The sequence below is a fragment of the Lichenostomus cassidix genome, chromosome 1 (assembly GCF_008360975.1).
Source record: "Lichenostomus cassidix isolate B80296 chromosome 1, HeHo_3.0, whole genome shotgun sequence".
In the NCBI taxonomy this organism is placed as follows: domain Eukaryota; kingdom Metazoa; phylum Chordata; class Aves; order Passeriformes; family Meliphagidae; genus Lichenostomus; species Lichenostomus cassidix.
This window is the reverse complement of record NC_139479.1, coordinates 97249467-97271196: the sequence shown is the minus strand read 5'-3', so window position 1 is coordinate 97271196 and position 21730 is coordinate 97249467. Positions and strand designations below refer to the sequence as shown.

At 39.8% G+C, this 21730-nt stretch overlaps 1 protein-coding gene across 1 annotated transcript; it reads left to right on the top strand.

Moving 5' to 3' along the window:
- The first annotated feature begins 9 nt into the window (after positions 1-9).
- On the top strand, positions 10-21403 carry CD47 (CD47 molecule). Its single transcript, XM_085072818.1, is given in 12 exon segments — positions 10-141; positions 3553-3903; positions 5283-5321; positions 7497-7586; positions 9274-9375; positions 9769-9861; positions 10383-10478; positions 12204-12296; positions 14008-14039; positions 16323-16347; positions 19012-19034; positions 19036-21403. Coding segments are annotated over 12 exon segments (1029 nt in total). The 5' UTR covers positions 10-95; the 3' UTR covers positions 19075-21403.
- The last annotated feature ends 327 nt before the right edge of the window (positions 21404-21730 follow it).

Here is a 21730-nt window from a genome sequence, read left to right as displayed (position 1 = left end):
GCGGCAGGCTCGGCCCCTCCTCCTGCGCCGCTCGCCCGCTGCGGAGCTGCTCGAGCTGTCGTTGCGCCCGGCCGCGCCGCCGCCGCCGCTCCGCCATGTGGCTGCTGGCCGCCTCCGTGCTGCTCGGCGCCCTGAGCGCAGGTGAGTGCCCGTCGCAGCCCTCCCTCCCGCCCGCCTTCCCCTTCCCTTGGCGTCCTGACTTCTCCGGCCGAGGCCGCGGCCACCGCCTTGAGGCGCCTGCCGTGCTCTCCCGCCTCCCGGCATGGGTGCCCCGGCGGTGTCCCCGGCGGGCCCCCGGGGTGCGAGGGAAGGGCTGAGCCACCCCCGCGGCCCGCGGGAAGGGGAGGGGCGGGCGGGGGCCGGGGCCAGCGGGGTGGAGCGGAGCGGCTGCCGCCCGTCCTGCCGCCTCTCGGAGCGGGAACTCGGGGCGCCTGTGCCCGGAGCTCCCGGGTGTCCCTGCTGGCAGCAGGCGCGTGTGGGACTGCGGGTGCGTAGCGGCAGCTCGCCATCCTTTGGGAAGGAGCGGACGCACACGCACACAAAACACTCATCCAGCCCCCGCCGCTCCCGCATCCTCCCCGGGGCCGGCGGGGGACTGCTTCCCGCAGAAGCTGCGGGGGAGAGGAAGGACACCGTGCCCAGAGCTTTGCTCCTCGCCTCCCTGTGCCTTAGGGCAGCTCAGCTCAGTGTGCATTCCTGAAACAGTCAGACTGCTCCCCTGCTGCACAGGGTCTAGGATTGACGGCGTTTCTCGATCGTTAAAATTAGGTTTGCGTGCTGTCGATGTGCAGCTGACATCGCACAGTCTTAAGTTCCTGTTTCTCTGCCTTGAGAAACAGAAACAGAAACTCGGTGGGAGGACAGCTAATAAAATTGCGGCGCTCCCACCGAGGTGCAGGTGCCGTAGAGTTGTTCTGTCTGTAAGCAGCGCATCGGAGCTTGCGTGTTTAAAGCTAGTGTCGAAAATTCCACTCTGGGTTCTGGAGTTAGGAGGAGACTGGCTTGAATGCCGAGTGCCCCAGCATGGTTTGCAGTCGATGAGAAGAGCAGGCTCCCATCAGGTGCAGTGACCAAACTTAACCAGTTTTGTCAACCCTGTGCAGCAGTTCCCGATTTGCACTGCATGTGTCATTTTCAGCAACCTTTCTGTGGTAGCTTCGCAACCGCAAATTCTTCAGGAGCCCCCACGCTGCTTAGTGTAAGGCTCTGAATTTGTCACCCTCATGTGACACCTCTAAGGTGAGAATCCACGAGAAAGCTGGAGGCCAGGAGCCCACCCAGTAGTGCACTGCCGGCAGGATTTGGCAGTTATTGGCAGAGGGTTCCGTTGGCTTCCTTATAGCACCAGAATTGCTGGAAATTCACAGTAGAAGTACCATCCGCAGGAAGCAGCCGGGCTCCCTTTAGTGGGAGAGCAGGCACACGAGCTGTTCCCTGGAAGGGGCGGGTGGCAGAGCCGCAGATCCCTGTGTGGCTGCTGCCCGTTCCCGCCCGGCTGGCTGCTGGAGCGGCTCGGCTCCAGGCGCAGCGTGCCGGCTCGCATGGACTGGCTGCACACCGCAGAGCCTGGGGTCAGGCACTGACAGCTCCCCGCCCTCTGTGCCAGTAGCGGGGAGAAGGTTTTCATCAGGGTGGTTTAATTCCCTAGAGATGGATGGGGGTTTTATTTACTTTGGTAAATACTTGGAAGTATATCCTTTAGTTGGAAATCAGCTTTCTCGGTGAAATGGAGCCAGTGGTGAACGAATTCTCCAAAGTTGTAAATGTGCTGGCTTTGAAAAAGAAAAACAAACCCAAAACAGTTTTTATAGCGATTTAAAATGAAACAGATGTGAAATGTATTTTACAAAGAGCAGTTGAAGGTTTTAATTGTGGCTTTCTGTTTTTTTATTAGGGCATAGGTTGAGGTTTGTGTACAGTTTCCCTTTGTTCTGCTTTTGTTGCTTTTATTAGTCTAAAAATGCAAGACAATGAGTAAACCAGAGAATACTTCTTCCTTTATTGTGCTGTCATGCATAATATATACAGAGCCAGTTTATTATAAGCTTTTGATATTCAGTAGTAATCCAGGAACCCGTGTGAGAGTATTAAAGCAATATTTAAAACAGGAATGCTTGTTAAATGTGATCTGAGACTCTTGATTTGAGGGGAAAAAAAAAAAGAGCTACTGCAAATAGTGACATAACTTTTATTGATTTTTTTTCTTCCCTTTTTTCCTTTCTATCTTGCCCTAATTAAGTTTAGTCATTAAATACATATCATCATTTTGAGCTGGTTTTATAGATGTATCAGCAGTTCTCCTGAAGTCCCTTGAGCTATTTCAGTTTGTAAGTCTCAGTGCTTACAGTATTAAGGGATTGTCTTGTTTTACATATTTTTTCTCATATTTGGTTTTGTCAGATGGATATAGTAAAGCATTTTGCATTATTAATGTCTCTGGGACTTTGGGAAGCAATTACTATTAAGAAAGCTATTAAACTTTGTTATGATTTCACTCAAGGAAAAATAGAGAAAATAAAATATTCAGAGCCTTCATAGCTTACCGCCAAGCGAGTTTAATTAACCTCTCCTCGTTCCTGGTGTAATTTCTATACTGATGTTATGGTTCTTTATATTCTCAAGAGCAGATAAATGGATCTTCATTTCTGGTAAAATCCTGTCACAGTCGGTCTTGAAACAGTGGTCAGTCAGTACTACTGTTTTAGAACTGTGATGTGGTGTGGGAGAGAGAGGGGAAAACCCAGCAGTGGTAACATAATCCTGTGAGGTGCTAATTTTTCCTTATCTGCAATGAATGCCATTGTTAGATTGGTCACAGTGATTTGTAACACAGGTTGTTAATTTTTTACAAATTCTCCATTTTCAATTTCGTTGTATATGCACTCAAATATGAAGTAATAATCTTATTTAATGTATGGTATTGTGTGTGCACCTTCTCCATTGGAAAGGAAAAAGGAGAGAATTTGCAAGAAATTATCTAAACCTTATGGGTATTTGGCTCCACCTTCAGAGATGAGAAGGAACAAATGACAAAGCTTTCTTGACTAAGATGCCCTGCCTGCCTTCTCTCAGAAGTGTAAAAGTGAGACTTTTTTCCCCTGTGTCCTTAATGAACTGTAAAGGAAGCTTGTATGGAGCTGATGCCTTGACTCCAGTTTCTAGACACCCGTGTGATCAGCAGCAAAAAACGGAATCAGTGGGTCAGCCTATGGTTAATGTCATGTGTGTGCTCTGCAAAAACCAGGCAGCATTTCTGCGTGTGGCATTTTAGAAGTATCCAAGTAAATGGCAATCCAAACCTTTTTTTAATTTCTGGTGTGTTACGGTATCTATACATTAAGCGGATGTGAGAATGGCTGAGTTTGTGTAGAGGAGTAAGTAAATTACAATAATGCCTTTTTTCCATCTTCTATTAATTCCCTAAAGCATGGTTTTCTTTTTGTGGTTTTGTGGGAGACTTTGTTTTGTTTTCCCAACCTGTCATTATTTTTTCTTTGTTCTCGAGTATTAAGAAATAACTCTGAATGTGTCAATTTTCATTTTTCTTTACAGGTTCTGCCCAGTTGACACTTGTTGGGACAGATATTGTAGAAAAAAATAACTGTAATGAAACTGTAGTTTTACCTTGTTATGTGACTAATCTAAAGGAGAACAAGGAAGATGTCATGTTTGTTACATGGAAGAGGCAAGGAGAAATCATTTTTTCTTACAGTGGAAAAACAAAGGAGTTTAAGTTACATCCATCGTTTCCATCAGCAAGATTGTTGTCCCCGGCGGATTTAACCAAGGGTGTGGCCTCGCTGGTGCTCAGCACTGCAGAAGCAACTGTTGGAAATTACAGCTGTGAAGTAACAGAACTGGCCAGAGAAGGAGAAACAAGAATGGAACTTAGAGACAGCTCAGGTGAGTTGCCTGCTATTGTTTCAAAACCTGTTGGGAGGGAAAGCAAGCAAAATCTTAAGGGGAAGAGAAAAATAATGAACATGGCAATGTATTCCTTTAAAGTGAAAATACAAAAAATGTAGCACCCAGGCCTTCTAACTTGTTACCTAATACTGGTTATGTTGGTTTAAGTTAGAGGGGAGTGCATCCATGGGAAAGATTTGAACACATTTTTTCATTCTGTAATAATGTCTGAGAGTGATTTAGGTCTAATACAGGAAAATCTGTGCTTTCCCACATCTTTTTGATGATACAGGTGCTGATATATTCAGCAGTCTCATGTTACAGGATTACATATTTCTGATCACCTTCCTAACATCTTTGTAGTACTGAAATATATACATCCATCACAGTGGCTGCAGACATCTTTTCTTGGAGGAATTGCTTCTTGCAATCTTTAACTCTTCTGGAAAACTACAGGTAGAACTAATAGAAATTCTGCTTTAAGAGCTCTTAAACTCAAACTGAAGGAAGGCAGTTTTCAGTTTTGAGGTGAGTTTTCACCTTCTAGTCAGGTGGAAAATGCTACTGCTAGATGCTAACTTGTTATGGTTTTCTAACATTAAATGTCACCTTCAAAAGACGGTGTTTAAAGTGATGTTAAATGAAATTCACTAAATTAATTTCTCATCTAGAGAGCTGTCTTACTTTATCTTGTTGGTCCCAGCCCACGTTCTCCATCTCAGCTGTTGGATAATGGGTTCTGCTGTACATGTGTGCTCTGTCCAGTGCTCTGCAGATGTGACAGTTTTGCTGGACATAGGTGTGCCCTGTTTATCTGTTCTGCATAGGAGACTTGCCTCTGGAGAGCTGCTCAGAAGCACTGAATGTGTTACATATGTGCAACACATGGGGTCTTACCCATGCACTCTAGAATTTTGTTTCATTTTGCTCTTAGTTTTTGCATTTCACAATAAAATATTTTGTGAAGCCCAAACAGATGTTCCTTGTGTTCTGCTGCAGACATTTGTGTAATTCTCAGCTGGGTCTAGTTTTTGAGTTAACTGTATATCCTGCAAAGCAGATGTGATCCTGAAATTGAGAGGGGCACAGCCTCTGAAAGTGAAGATGCTACAAAATCGTTCATTTTTTAGAGCACTGCAAAAACAGGGGAAGAGGTATACGCAGTTTGTTTCCTTCATTCTCTTACAGGTTACTCAGCCTCTTTTGACTGTTTATGCCATTCCGTGTTAAGCTCCAGAAGAGGAAGTAAGGCTTGAGAATTTAGTAGAATCAAGTCCCATTTGCAAGTTTTATTTTCCCTGTGTTTGTAATTTTGAAATTGGTCTAAAGACAACAAAGCAGGAAACTGATACAACTTTTCTAATTTCATTTTCTAGTTGTCAGTTGCGGCGACGAAACACCAGAGGAAAAATGTGGTTAGTGAAACATTATTAGTTTGGAGGTCACATTAGGTTTGAGAGTATATGCTAGAAAATGTAAAACTTAGGCTTGAGGATGTAGCTGGAGGTAACACAGTCGCTTGCTCTCTCTCTTCCAGTTCTTTGGCAAAACTGCTTGCTGCTTGCTCCTCCTCAGTGTTCTAGAGAAACTCTTGAGACAGTAAGCTTATAGAAGAAAGTGTAGCAAGTGAGTTTTGAAAATGGTTAGTGGGTAGTGGAAATTCTGTACCAGTCTTCACACTGTTATTTCTGAGCAATGAATTTATCCTGTCACTACTAATGTGTTCCAATTGATGCTTTTACGAAGATAGTCATACAAGAGCAAACTATCCTCCCTCTCTTTAGAGAAATTTTGGAATTCCTGGATTCATCTAGGCAGTGGGTAGCAAAGTGAGGAAGATTTCTGTGCAAGTGCCCTCTTCTTTGTGCACACACACTCTTTCCTGATCAGGAGAGTGACTGTCAAGTGTCCCTATTTTCTTTTCTTTTTCCTCTCTTCATCATCTCTTGCTGCTTTTTCTCTTCTTCCCCTCTCCTTCTCGTTTCTTCTTTTCTTCCTTCTCTTCTTCCCCTGTTTCCTTTCCCTTTTACCTTTTGTCTTCACTCTTCTTTCTCCCCAGTCTGGAAGTCTCTCTTCTTAGCTTGGAACTGACTGCCTATATTGGCTGTCAAAATGCTACTTTATGCCAAGAGTTTAGTTGATTACTAAGAAGCACCTGAGTAAGGGAAGTATATTGCCAGGAAAATGCATTCAGCAGTTCCTCTTTCTTGCATGTTGCATGTGTCTGCAGTTCTGTACAGTAAGTTCTCTCAGACTCTAGGACTGGACCCACGTGGTTCTGTGTTGCATGCTGAAGCCCTGGCAGATACCAGGCTTCTTGGTAATACCTGAAGTGTCAGCTGGAAATGCTACAGAGGAAGTGAAGTTGCTCAGAGTCTCTGCTTGCAGATACTTTCTTTAATTATTCTCAGTTGCATCAAACAGCATCACTAGCAATTGGCTTATCCAGAGAGTGGCCTCTGTGCATTGAAGTTACTGTTCAATATTAGTTGCCTTTTAAAAATTGCAAATGAAGCAAAAAGCCTTCCTTCAAATAATGCATTAAATTAACCTTGTTTTGGCGATTAAGAAGCTGGCTGATATTTTTCCATTTTCTTGCCTTCAGCTTAGTGTTTGCCTTGCATTTCTGTTGTATGCACTGTATCTTGTCCTGTGACCTCTTGAGGGAGGAGGGGAGGGAAGGGAAAGAGGGAAATTTGTGAATTTAAAAGCTGTCCTCAGGGTATTTACTTGGCATTGAAAGTTGTGATGTATTCCTGCTTAGTTACGTGTTTCTGGAGCTACAGATCCAACTTTTATATATGGAGAAAAAATGTGACAAATATGCATCTTAATGACGATTAGAAGTTTCTTTGGAAGCAGATGGGCAGGCAGAGGAAAGGTGGCAAGTGTAACGTAAGAAATGGAGACTTTGGATTCCAGTGAGTGAGTCTAAATGAAGATATGAACAGAGATGCAGGAATTAACTGCATTTTCTAGTTCAGTGGAGATATTTTCAGAATTTTATGTTGGAAGGTGGCTTACAGGGTCTTAAAGTATGACTGACTGAACAGCCTAAGGCATCCAAAATGCAGGGGAAAAGCCGAAATGGATGATGTTGGGAAGACCTAGAATTACAAAGGCACTGTTGCCCTCTCACTTAGGCTAGCTCCTGTGTTGCTTACTATGCATCAGGATTTTTTTCAGAGTTACCACCACTCAGAATAGAATAGGTGAGGAAGCATCAAATTGGACTTCTCATATCTTCTCTGCTTAGCCTAAGTACACTGTTTTTTCTGATTTACAGATATTTTTTTTTCCCACAAATTCAGTAGCTTGTAGTGCTGAAAATTAGCACCAGCATATTCTCTGCTCCAGTGAAGGTTAAGACTTCCAGTTGGGAAATACTGGGGTAACTGGAAGTACTGAAAAGGTAGGTTGTCACACAGAAGATCAGGGAGAAAAATACATAGGTAGAGGACATAGGTTTCTTAGCCTATTGTGATTCTTAATACTAAATGACATATAGCAATCTAGGGCATAGCCTAAGAGGAACGATAAATATAAAGCTTTTGTTCTCTTCCTACTGTTTTTCTTTGCTTATTCTCTAGGATCATGGTTCCTTCTAGTGGAAAGGGCTGTCATCATATCATTGATATGTGTACTTGTTATTTTGTGTGCAGCTCAGTTAAGTTTTATTGGTAAGTATTGACTCTTTAATTCTTTGCAGTTACTGATTTGTCCTGAAATCACTTCTGTGCGTAAAGGCATCCATGTAAAATGAAAGATGGTGCTCACATCTAAAAGATGTGTGGGAATTGATCCAGATAATACATAGAGACATGGTGTGTGTAAAGCTTTTCTTCACTAATGATTCACATTGACATTATTGAATAATTAAAAAATGTTTCATTATATAGTCATAGAATCAATATGAAAGAAGGATGGGGTGCTCTCTTCTTGATGTAAAACTTCTCATTAGTCTTTCAGCACTGGCTGGGTTACAGTTTAACACTGACATCAGTGATTTTGTTAAATGTTTTTAGAGGCACTGCATTCATTCACCAGTGTCAGACAACCTTAGATGTTCTTTATACACTAGTGTGTCCAACACCTGTGCAATGTGGAGTGTGCTTTATGTCCTGGTCTTTCAGATGGTGCAGTTTGTTACATTAGTTCTTGAGATTTTTCAGCCTTTTTCAATTTTTTGACTTCTAAAAAACAAATTAAAAAAGAAACATTTCAGCTAGAGTCAAGTCCATAAGAAACAAAGAAATTGCACTGAGTGATTTCTAATAATAACATACATATTCAGCCATCTATATATAACTTCCTTTATTACTTGTTCATGAATCTCTGAAAGTGTTATGTGATTCTTCAAAGGTCCATACATGCTCAAAGGTTGAAAACTAATACCTGTTTTTTAAAAGTATTTTATTTCTTTATTGTTATACTCCTGATTTTTGTAATTTATAATGGTATAGGGATCATCTGATCTGTTCAGGAATTGTCATTGTCCTGCATTCGTATCAGAACTTCAACATTTTTAGGGAAGTAATAATTTAATGGAGAAGCTCTGTCATTTTATATGAGTAATTTCAGCATGCTTGGATGTTTTTGCACCTGGGAAATTCCTGGAAAGGTCTTGGCCTCTGTGGGGAAAAGAGTTGTGCTACCTGTAACTTAATAAATATGGGTGTACTTACTGTTTATCAGGATTTTTTTTTTTTTGAGTGCATTTTTTTACTGTAATTTGTATTCTTTTAGATAACCTGGGAATCCACTAATGGTACTTTATGCCTTTAGATAGGTTGTTAAATTTGGCATGATTTTTCTGTGTAATACTTGGGAATGTATGTTTTCTTCATTTTGTGGGTTGGGGGATGTTGTGTTGGTTTGTTTGAGGTGGGGTTTTTTGGGGGGTTTTGTTTACAGGATTGTCTTTTAGGATTTAAGTTCCTTTGGGGACAGAGGTGATGTGTCTGAGCTCACACAGTGTCATGAGGAAGAGAATGAAACCTGGAATTTCTAAATCACTGCTGATGCTCACCTGAGTAACAAATTCACTGTAATATTCAAATGTCAGCAGTATGTACCTGGATTAACCTGTGCCATGTCCCAAAGTTATTCTGATAACGTATCACCTGAATTGTATGGAAGGAGAAATTAAGAATTTGACTAGAGCATCGATGCCAGGTGTCATTTTTCTGAGTAAGTCATATTAAGCATACCAAACAATGAAAACAAAAAAATTACATCTTGGAATATGTACAGTTTTAATTTTTAGGAGTTTGAGTTTCTTTATTTAGGAACAGTCCTAATCATAAATCTGTGTATTTTAGTGAGAGAATCTGTATGTCTGATTGTTTTCCTCTCTGTCTCTTTAAGGATTAAAGTATGAAATTGAATCTCAGCGGAAAGTGTGCAGTATTGTAGCACTTGTCATCTTTGCAGTTGTAGCTGGTGTAGGCACTGCTCTTTTTGTCCAAGGTAAGCAATTAAAATTGCTCTCTTAATCTAAGGGAATAACTACAGAAAATAATCTCTTCTGTGCTGTAGTATGGAAGTTAGTTCCACCTATTAATTGCCATCCACTAAGTTTTAAATAATAAATAAAAAAATATACAGACTGCTACAGAAACAGCATTGGGGTTGTCAGGCCCTCAAGTGATCCTAGGAAGATACAGACTCCAGATTTGTGCATATTTTCTATACTACTGCCTTGGGTGAATATTAGGAACTACAAAATAACTTCTGGTGCTTCAGTGGCATTTCTTTCTGAACCCAAGAAACTTGGTGATACTAATGATTTATGTTTGTTCCTTTGTGCTTTAATGCAATTAACAATTTTGGTTTTACTAATTCCCACATAAAATTTTTCAGATGGCTATACTGTACAGAGTCAAGCTGGTCTTGGCCTTACTGTAATCCCTGCTGTGATTTTGGTACCACTTCAGTATGTCATGTTTGGAACTGGTGAGTATTTATTTACTCACTAACACATGGATAGAAAAAACTGAGCTACTCCCATAATCTACAAAATATTCTCATTTATATAAACAGGTGCTACAATAGCATTCTGGGTTCATCACATTTCTAGTATCTCAAAACAAAATGTTTATCCTGTGTTTGTTGGGCTGAGTTGCTTCAGGGAAGAAGTAGGAGTTACCTACTTGAACAATGAGATTTAGGGTAGCACATCTGAATGATTTCTGCTCTCCCTTCTTGGGTCTAGGGACTGGGTTGAATAACTAGCTCTGAAAATGTGTGTGTTCCATTTTTTTCTGCTTGTAGTTTGTTTATAATGTTACTTACATACACATAATTCTATGTATATGTATACATACAAGAGCCTTGACTTGCAGTGACTCGTGAGTTTTGTTATCACACTGACTGGCTGAGCTTAGAATTTGGAGAGTATGATTTCCAGCTTTATGTGAATTATTTACCTTTTATGTTTCTGTAGTTAAACTTGATAATTTTCTTTTTTCTCCCAGTTTTTGACAGTCTACCGCAGGCAACGTTGGCTCTGATAGGTTTGAAACTTCTTGGTTATATAATTGCCGTGGTTGGTTTTGCACTGTGTGTCCCAGGTAAGCAATTTGTCTTCTTCTGAAAGTGTGCTTTTTACTTTGGTCTACACCTGATGCTTGTTTATTTCTAACACTAAAATTTTGTGAAAATGGCTTCACTACGTGGAATGTTAGCTAGTAACTTCTGTAAATGTAGTTTAGGACTACTGTGCTAATGCTTTTTTATCTGGTGAAAGAAAGGCAGTATTACATACATCAGTTTCATGATTGCATTCTGTGAGCAACTGCTTTTTAAAAAAAAAAAAAGTTAATTGTTTTAATTTTGAATGTTAATCTTGATTTTGGGCGACTATTATTATTACTCTTACCAAGATCTAGGATATTTAGAAATTAAATAATATTTTTCTGACGTTCAGTGATTAAATCAGAAATTCCTTGCTAACCTTTGCTCGCGTGCAGCTGAGCCCGTGAATATTTCAATGAGTACCATTAAAACAATAAGAAGGGAAATATAGACACAGTGAACTTGGAAGTGTTTTTGGGCTGTTATAAGTATGGTTGTGGCTGACACTGTTTCATCACTGGAAAACTGTCACTGTGGTAAAGGAACACCAGCTAAACACCACACACAGTGATGTCCCTTATCCCTGCCCCTGGTCTCCCTTTGTCCCCTCCCTGCCTTCCCCCTGCCACCAGAGAACCCTACAGCAGAGAAAAGGGTCAATTTAGGACTAGTTGTCCATGGCAGTATATTTAATAGGAGAATACATACTCGTGTCCCTTTTAGGCATTTTATACTCCTGATTTATTATTTTGTACCGATACTCTTCATTTTAGGGATTGATTTGATTGGGGATTTACATCCTATTTCTTCTTGAAGTGGTTTTCAAAGGTTTGTCTAATCTGAATGTAATGATACCCCTTTCAGTGGAGTTGTGATCTGAGTTTTGTTCCTATTGTTTAGTATTTATAGAAGTATTTGTACATTTTGTAAGTTATAATAGCAAAATGAACTGAAAAGAGGCTTCTGGTAAAGCATTAATACAAGGATTTTTTGGAGGGTGTTTTTATAACACTCATAAATGAAAAGTGTTCCTAGTTTTTCAGGACATTCTTCTCCCAGGTCGTACATGGTAGATGTTATCTGTATCTCTGGAAGTTCACCTCAGTGACCCTGAAGTGTCAGTAGAAACAGCTCATCCTGGGTTGAGCTGACAGATCGTTGTAATGACTTTTAAATCCCTGAAAATGAGGATCAGAGAGAACAAGGAATTCTAGTAGTGAAGTATGGTTGGGTTGTAATGGCCTCTTCCTGCCTTGTTATCCCTGTAAACATGGAGCACTCCTGTTGCCTGTGGTGGATTTGCCTCACAGCTACCCACATATTCTGTGCTCTTCTTACCTTTCTTTTTTATCAGTAACAGTATTGTATTCTGTCATCTAATGCAATTATAGTCCAAAACATTTGGGATTGAAGATCTAAGTTTAAACTTAAAATACAGTTAATGAAAGAATGTTGTCAATTGCTGTGAATGACAATAAAGTACCTAAACTAGTAGAATAGTTCAGCTAAGCAGGATAAATCAGGAAGTTCCTCTGTATCACTAAACAATGTGTACAAAAAAAGAAAGATGCAGGGATAGTTCTGGGGTAGCTCTGAAGGCGAAATTAATCATGCCTGTCTTTATCACATTTCTTTACTTTACTAATCAGTTATATCTGAAAATAAGAGTTTGTGCTTTTTTTTGCCAGTTGATACAGGTTTTTTTATTGTGTTTTTCACAGCCTGTCCTCCATTACATGGGTCTGTTCTGATTGCTGGCTTAGCTATTATGGCTATTGCAAGTTTGCTTAGTCTGGCTTACGTGTTAATTATGGGTAAGTAGCACCTAATATTCTGCATTATTTTCTTTTCAAGTAGACATTTGAGCACAAAGTGTGATTTCAGTTACATAGTTTAAAAATTACTGAAATGTCTGTATGTGTTGTCTTTGTTTCATAGAGTGTGTGAGGAATTTTGAGTTAGGAAACCCCAAGTTTATCATCATAAACTGTTTAGAGGTCAACATAGCCAGGTTTCCAAAGTAGGAGTGTTTCAGTTGTAGCAGGGATGTTGCTGTTCAAGTTGTGCATTTACACAGCTGGCCAGCTGAAGCTTAGAATGAAGAGAGCAAAGGCTGTCAGGGATTCTATAGAGTGGGTTGAGGGACAGTGGTGACAAAAGTTTATCAAAACATGGATTTAAAGATGCAGAATCTGCCTACTGATTTGCACTGGTTAGAGGTAGGTTAAAATCAGAGCAATTACAATGCACACCTTTCATTTTAGTGAATCCTCGCTTTCCTTGTGCTTAATTTTAAAATCCAGGAGAAAAGAATAACAAAGCTTTGTTTCAGAAACTGGTCTGTTCATAAGATCTCAGAAAGATGAGAGATTTAAAGATTGCTAAATAAACAAAACACAGCAATGCCATGTGATTGGAATGCCGACACACCACAGCATAACACTGTGTGCATTCTGCACGTTGGGTCAGAATGACATTTGTTTTGAGCTGTGCATGAAAGCTCTTCGAACACCTTGTTGTTGTCCACCTTCTGTGGGCTCAGAACTGTGCAGTTGAGGATATATTGCTTCCAGACTCAGGCTGCTGAAGTGTTCACAATCAGAGCAGTCTCGAGTCTGCACCGAACCATGCAGAGTCCCAGGTTTAGTGTGTGCCCAGCAGGTGTGGGCATGGCCAGAAATAGACCCTGAGACAGAGAGGATTTCCAGTAAAGAAGAAATTAAGACAGAATGCCTAATGTTTGATATCCAAGATAAATGAAGATGAGTCAAAAATATGGCAGACTTTAATCAAGCCTTTTAATAACAACAATAAATGTATTTTTAATTGACTTTGGTTTACTTGTATATACTTGTATAGTATTGACTTCAATGGTGTGTGCTGTTGGTCTGCATAAATGTTGCATTTGTGGTTTGATTATGTTGGCTGAAGAAGTCAAATGTGACTGTTGGGGAAGATCATAGCATGCCAAAATAAGCACAATGAATAGTGAGTAGACTAATTCACTTTTAGAGCTGAGTGCATGAGTGAGGCAATTCACACACTATACATGATAATATTATTTAGTTCCCTAACAGAAGAGTGCTTAGAGGCTCTAAGAATTTGCAGATCATAAAATTAAGTAACTTTGGATAGGGGAAGCATCAGTTTTGTGGTACTACTCTGTTACAAGTTTTATCAGTAGATTATGTTTTCCTAGGTAACAACTGACAAGATGAGAGGAAATGGCCTCAGGTAGTGCCAGGGGAGGCTTAATCTAGATGGGATATTAGGAAAAATTTCTTCTCTGAAAGGGTGGTCAAGCACTGAAGCAGGCTGCCCAGGACATGGTGAAATCACCATCACTGGAAGTGATGTCTAGGTGTGGCACTTGGGGATGTGGTTTAGTGGTGAAGGTGGCAGTGCTGGGTTAATGGTTGGGCTTCATGTTCTTGAAAGTCTTAACAGTTCTATGGTTCTGTGTTTTTACTTGATTGATCATGACATTTATTTATCTGCCTGGTTACTTTTTTGTAATTATTTTAGGTTCCAGAATGAAAGATCATCCTCGTCCGGGGGTAAGCTTAAAATTAATAAATTTGGGGTGACTAGATGGCTCAGGGGATTGTAGTGAGATACTGAACCTTTCTTCACTAGTTCGAATTCAGACCAGGTTGGTAGCAAGCAACAGTTCTGGCTGTGTAACAGATGTCTAATGTGGAGTGAGTTGGTGGTCTCCATTGTCCCTATTGAGTGTGTCTGTGGTACTGTAATTGCCACCCTGACCTAGGGCTACTCCGACTGTTGTGCCCAAGTGGAGTTTCCATTGCTGTCACTGAAAGGTGGTGGATGTCAAGGGAAGTTTGCCATTCTTTTACAAGGCACTCTTTCCCTGAATTTTTAGAAGACCTTTTGCTCACCTCATTGAAATTCTTTTTCATTAAGGTGAGTGCAACGTATCCAGGTGGCTTCTAAGAAAGACTTAGAAGATTTTTTCCTATGGTCTTGTACTCCAGAACCCTTTGATATTCTCTTCAGTTCCTGGCTATACAGATGGCATAGCCTTGACCTTTTTTCTGATTGTCCTATAATGCCCCTTAGTTTGATGAGACCTTCTGAAAAGAGTGTCTGTCTTTTAGGTAACACAGAACAAATTGAAATATACCTTGCTTTTTTTAAAGAAGGTTTTTCAGTCAGTAGTTTTGAACTGTAGAGTAATAATTTCCAAAACAGTAATTTTCACAGACTTACACAGTGCTTTTGAGTGATCCATAAATGGGAACTGCCTGATTTCTGGTGTTTTCCAGAAGCAAGGAAAGAAGCTCAACTGTAAAACTTCCTTGTAGCAGGGGGATCTGGCAAATACTAGCTCATCCCACCTTTTGGATGCCAGCCATCATTTAAAACACATTTTCAGGTCTCCAGTCTAGAGCCTGAGAACCAGCTGTTGAAGGAAGATGGTTTCTAACAGTGAGAGCTGACTGCAGTTAGGACAAGAGATTTTTAATTTTTTTTATTTCCTTTGCTCATCCACTTTCATTTCAAGGAAAGAGTGTTTCAGAGAGTTGGCCTTTCTTCATGGAAGGAATGTAAGTGAACAGAGTTAAAAAATTGAAGCGGTTAAGAGATAATAATGTTATAAAAATGAGCTGAGAAGTGAAGATATGCTTAATTCAAAATGAAATCTTGCCTTTATCTAACCTCCTTGTATTTACTTGTACAATGGAAGTAAATGGGGCAAGAGGGGGTTTCTTTTTTCTTAACTTAGTTTTGGTTATAAATAAACTTTGAGATAGAAACCAGCATGCAAAATAGCATCCTTTGATGAGAACTCTGTTCTCTTTATGAACTGCACTGCTCACAAGGTGGTCTTCCGTGGCAGCAAGGATTTGAGAAATAAAAAAATAGCCATAGCAACACAGGAATGAACATCATGTTACTCTCCTAATTGGGGACAGGAATGAAATAAAAAGTGATTTTTAAAACTTAGAGGTCATTGGAAACCTCAGCAAGTACAAATATGTTTCTTGCAGCTGCAGATAACCGAGGGCTAGATACAGAGGAATTCAAGTGATGTAATTTGTGTCGATGAACTTATGGCTGATATAAAAAGACCTGGTGGAAATTGGGGTGTGTTAATATGCTGCTTGTTTCCATCAAGGCCTGTTCAGCCCATGTTGCTGTGCTTTAAGGCAATAAATAGGTGTGAAGTAATCTTAAGAAAACACTTTGATTCTGTGTCATCTAAAGACTATGGAAAACCTAATATTGAAGGACTTCATTTTAACACAGGGGCACACTTAAAAAACGATTCTTGAGATTTTCTTAAGTTGGAGGGGTAAAAGGGGTGTATTTTGAAGTCTGCCATCTTAACCAAGGGCTGATTTTTTTCTTTAGCATTTCTGTAGATTGCGTGTGTTGTTTCTGATGATTGTCTACCAGACTAAATGCACAACTGTCGTGTATTTCTTTTTGAGGAGATTCCACTTGATTTGCTTGGCTATTAATTTTCTTTTCTTTTTTTAGTCCTGCTGCTTTGTTACTAACCATTGATCAAATGGCAGAAATAATCAGTTAGGTTTTAGAGCTTAAAACTAGTATCTGCATGGCTTCCGCTGCCACCTAGGGGTATTTCATCTGGCTAAACATCACAGTAAGGGAAACAGCCTGGAGAATGCAGCTATTGACTGATGTAATTTTTTTTCAGACCTTTGGTCATTAATTTGATTAACATTAAGCTTTCTTCGTTTTTGTAGAATCACTACTTACTGTATATGTCAATTAGAGTAATTTAACTGTGGCCAGCCAGAAGTAAACATGAAGGCTTTTTATACATATATATATTTTTAAATGTTTTGCAGAAAGCTGTAGAAGAACCACTAAATGGTAGGTGATATTCAAGGCTTGTCTTCTATTTAAGGGATTAATTATGGATAAAGATGGAACCAATATTTCTAATTCCCAATACCACAGCACTGAGATGGCAGATCAGTGTGGCAACTTACGTGGCTCTGTGAGTCAGTAAGAGTATGATTTCTTGATGAAATTTTGCCTGCAGCTTCAGCCTTCCCTTTTTACACCACTGTGCTTGCTAGCCAGTGGCATTGTTTGATTGTTTTAGGACAAATTTAATAGCTCACGATACTATGTCTACCCTTTTTGCTTTGCAAAATGTCCAGCTTTTAGGGGGAAAAAGAGGGACTGGTCTTGAAAATTGATGTTAACTCTTCATAAAGATTCATTTAGGTAAAATACTTATGATCATTGCAAAATCAATCTTTGCCACTCTATTCTTTTCATATTTCTTTGGGTTGGGGAAACTCTCTCATGGTGTTGGGAAACTCTGATAGCACTTAGGGTGAGGGAAATTTACAGTGGAAAAGGGATGACTGATTTTTTTTTTTGCTATTATGTTCACTAATTGGCATGCTGAGTAGTAGCAAGGTCTAACCTGAATTTTAGAATTAACCTGAATTTTAGAATTAACCTGAATATTAATTATGAAGCATTTCTTGCTGTTTCACTCTTTACTAATCCATTTGTTTAACTTTCAAAGATGCAAAAGGAGTGATGTTAGAATGATGGTAAGTCTAAATATATCTCCAGATATTTATTTTAATGGCTAGGTATTTGAGGGTTTTGATGTTTTAGTTACCCAGTGCTAATTTGATGAAACTTGAAGGACAGGTTTCAGGGCAGGTGTTGGTCTTATTCAAATTATACTTAATTGAAAAGAAAGAATACATGTATCCTATACCAAACATGGGGGAGGAATGTGTATTCCTAAACAGTGAAGAGGATGACTCAGTGAGAGAGCTGTGCAATATTATGTTTCTGATCAAATGTGGAAAGTCAAATAGCTTTGTTTCCTTTATGCTCATATAGTATTTAAGATGCATGGAATGTTTCCGTGGTGCTGGGTTGTTCTGTTTGGGTTTTTTTTGTTGTTGATACAAATAAGCTTTCTCTGTGCATTCTCTCTGCATTGGTAGTCCCCCATGGAAATTCACAGGAAGTGGTTTAAAAGTAACTTTCTCTCCCTTTCCCCCTCTTTGAGTTTTACTTGATTTCTCTGGGTTTTGTTAGATTGTACTCCAATCAGATTTCACTCAATTTATTGTTTTTCACATTGCTCTCATTGAAGAGCTTAAATTTTAGGTTAGATGATAAGATTTGAAAATGAAAACAGTATCATTGATTCTTTCTATTCAGAAGCTACAGTTTTCATGGGAATAGGATAAAAAAGCATTTGTTGATGCTGTTTGTAGTTATGTTTCTTCCTGGATACTGAGCAAGCTTGTCATGGGGCATCACTAGATCCTTAGCAGAGTACTCCTGCATTCAGTTACAAGCAGTTTTGCTGCTTGGGATAAAGAGTAAGGTTGCTCCAAATCTGTTAGATTGCTTGAAATATTTTTATACCATGCCACTTCTAGGAGGCATGAATTGATGATGTGGAAATATATGAGGTACTGGTTAGCTCTAATTGGAAAAAGATGTATGAGTTAGTTGTAAAAACAGGCTTCCTTAGAAATACCATGTACTGTTTGGTTTGTGTTACTTATGACTATTACATGGTTCATCCAGATACTCTGTGTAATTATTTTCTAAACCAACAGGAATACAAGCACTTCTACAGTACAAAGGACAACTGCACTGGTGTCTGATAAAGACACTGATAAATGTATATACCAGTTAGTATAGTCTGAGCTGGGAAGAGTGGAAGGCAGGATGTGCCCTGGAACTGGGTACTGCTTCACAGAGTCATTTGAGATCAGGAAACAACAGATATTTGCCAGTCCATTGCATTCAGAGCAGACCAGACAGGAGCTCAGGATGGGCTCACTGCAGTTACCTCATACTGCTGAAGAACAAGGCAGAGTTTGCTTGAAGATGCAATTTTAAATAAGTTGCCTCTTTTTCCCTTGGGTCTTATTTATGCTTGTGAAAACTCACCTTCTAATGCCAAGGTAGAGCTTCCAAAAGCACAGAAATTGCCAGTTACCCATTTCATTTAAGGGTAGAGCTGGAAGTCTGTCTGCTTTTTCTGCTCTGAAAGATGGCTCCTAACCAGGGACAGAAGGTTTTACAGATGGAAGGCAAGTGCTCTGACTCACACGATGGAGGCAGTAACCTTCTGAGCTCTACCTGCTTTCTACCTTAACCTCCCTACTTGGAAAATTCACACAGAAACTGAAGCAGGGATGAATCAGATGGTGGAGCTGACTAGCTTACAAAATAGCATGTGAAAGTAAACCAGCTTTAGAGTATAGACAGCATGGGTCAGACAGCTGAGCCTGTGAGCCACTTCAGCTTATTCCAGTTCACTAGTGAGAGCTCCAAACAGCTTCCACCTTCCTGTTCTGGAGAGGCTGAAACATCACTTGCTGTTAGTAACACCTTTTTCCACTACTTGAATGCTAAATACGCTTTCAAAGTTTGAAATGAAAAAGAAAATAAAATTCTTTAGCTGTAACTTGTGTAGGCAGCACAAAAGATTGTTTGGAAAGAACAACAATGTTTTTTTTTTCTTTCTTTTTAAATTCCCAGAACTGCAGAGTTATGTGATGCATATACAAAAAGTACACCGTTGTTGATACACCGTGGCCTTGAAGATGCACTACTCAACGAGAAGAAATTCAGGAATCTAGTTGTTTTGCATGTGTGGCAAAAGTGCTTTTGATATAAATGACATAATTTTATAGTCACAGCAGCTGTAGCAAGGAACATGTGTGTTTGCCCACATGTGATCTTTATTTTCTTTTGTTATGGTGTATGTGGGATGGTTGAGGGTGAGAATATAAAAAGCACTATTTGCCCAGAACAGAGTCTCCCTGCAGTAATCCTTAGTGGTATTATTTTCAAAAACTATCATTAGTCACTGCTTTGATAATGGGCCTGCTTAGCCCAGAGATTGCAATACCATTTAGATTATTGTTTTCTTTATTTGTGTGCATGGACAAAGTATGGTTTATGTGTATGATACAAGCAGGAAGTAGAGATTGTACAAATACATCTTTTCTGACATTCAGCAAAACTTTTATAAAAAAGAAAGAAATAAAATGTTATGCACAAAGTTGCATAAGTACAAAGTTTACTCCCAGCTCTCCTGAAATTATTAACAGAGTTCTAATTACATAAAACATTAGTATTCCTCTCTGTGGACAGTAGTCATGTGTGCTCTGGTGGCTGATATTTTTGTCCAGTGAGAGGACTCGCCGTGCCTCCTCTGTATCCTTTGATAAGAAACTGCTCAGCTGTTGGAGCCTAATTCAGCACTGGAATTACAGAGCACAGGAGCTGGTAATCTTAATGCTGAATGTGGTTCTTGTGTGTGTTCATGTTGTGCAGTGTGTGGAACTGGAAGCAATTTCAGGCTTTCTTAACTCAGTGAATTTGTGAAAGTCGTGGATGCTTCATAAAAATAGGATTTGTCCTATTTAGTGTATTTTTGACAGAGTTTTAAAACCTTGTTTTCTTGAATGGAAAAGAGCTGTATAATTTCTGACCCAAGTTTGTGCTGCTGCCATCATGTCGCAAATACATGAAATAAAAAGTAGGAGGAGCTGATGAGGAGTGAGGAAGCTCAGTTTCTGTATATATCTAAGTGGTGCAGTTAAAAATCAGTTTACTAGGACTTGCACATTCCATGAGATTCTACCATGTTTTACAGCTGTTTTGAGAGTTGTTCCAATATAGTTGGCTGCTCTTGGACTTTGTGTACGCTTTGTAGAAATCTTGACACTGTTTCCTGTTTGTACTAAGGTACTGTATTTCAAAGGCACACATGGTTTTCTCCTTCTAACAACTTAAAACTTGGTTTGGAAAGCTGTTGCCAAACAGTAATGTAATAAAATCCATGATTTTAAAGATCCTGAGTAATTTGGCACTTCTCAGAGTCGAATGTTACAAACTAAGGTTCATATCCATGTTGTTGGGTGTATGTTGCAGGGATTTGGGTCTCTGCACCTTGAGCTCCGAGACACAGCGAGAATTCAACAAAACAAAATTGAGGTGTCTGATTTTACAGTAGGTGCTGTCGTAATCGTCCCTCTTGCCAAGGCTGCTGGATTGAGCCATTTAAAGCAAGCCATGGGCCAGCCCTCAGTGGGATCAGGGGAGTTGGACATAGGGAAGAGGGTCATCCATGCGATAAAACATGGGAGAAGCATGTATGGCTCACACTCACTGTCCTGCTTTGTCCAGTGGAATATTCATGTAAGATCTGAGCTCTTACACACAAATCTTTTGATACAGGTTTTTTCATAATCTCAGTGATCTCTAGCTAAAGATGGGAGATGGTTCTTCTTTAGCAATTCAGTATAAAAATTTTTCTAATAAAGTACTGTGCAGTGCTCCCTGTTTATAACTAGTGATTCCCTCTGGCAAGCTGAAAGTCTTAGCAGCAGAGGAATGAAAAACCAAATCAACTGGAATTCTGTTGAGGTATTCTGCCTTATAAAAACCACTACGTATAATAGCTTTATGTTAACTTCTGTTAAGCAAGCTGCAGCAGAACCCCTCTGTCACCATGGGATCAGGCCAAGCTATTCCTAGGAATTGTCAGAACATGAGGAGCTCAGTGGCCATCTGTGGGCTGCAGAAACACTGCCCCAGAAATGGGAGAAACCCACCATCCTGTTGTGTTAAGGGCTGGATTTCTTGTAGGTATGAATTTAAAAGCAAGAGTTTAAAGTCATTGGTACACCCAGCCAGCCCTTTCCCACCAGTAATTTAAAACCAAAGTTGTTGATAACTGTATGCTTTCATTTGTGTGTGTACATATGTGTGTATATATAAATATATAGACATTTTAAATATCTATAGATCTATAGTCTTTACCGAAGAAATCGTTTTTATTTATGAAACATGAACTGATTTTGTAAATATTGTGCTAATATACTTAAAAAATAAAGTCATTTTAAGTTGTTTTTGCGAGAGATTTTCTTGTTGCTAGCACGCTGATTTTCTTTAGCTGCTTCCATAAATTCATAGTCATAGCTGCTCTTCTTCCTGCCTTTATGCTCCTTACTGGAGCATTCTCAGTGTTACCTTGGCCGCTGCAGACAGTTGTGGGTTGATTTCTCCTTAAAAAGGTCATCCAGCTGGTGAAGCAAGTATGTAGGCTGCCTTGTAATAACTTCAACTGAGCTCTCCAACATCAGCCATCAACTGTTCTCACCCGAGTGTGCTGTGGGAGGAAATGAGAGCTGAGGAGTAACAAGCTGCTGCTACCTCTGTGAATTCAGGAACAGAAGAGTAGCACCTC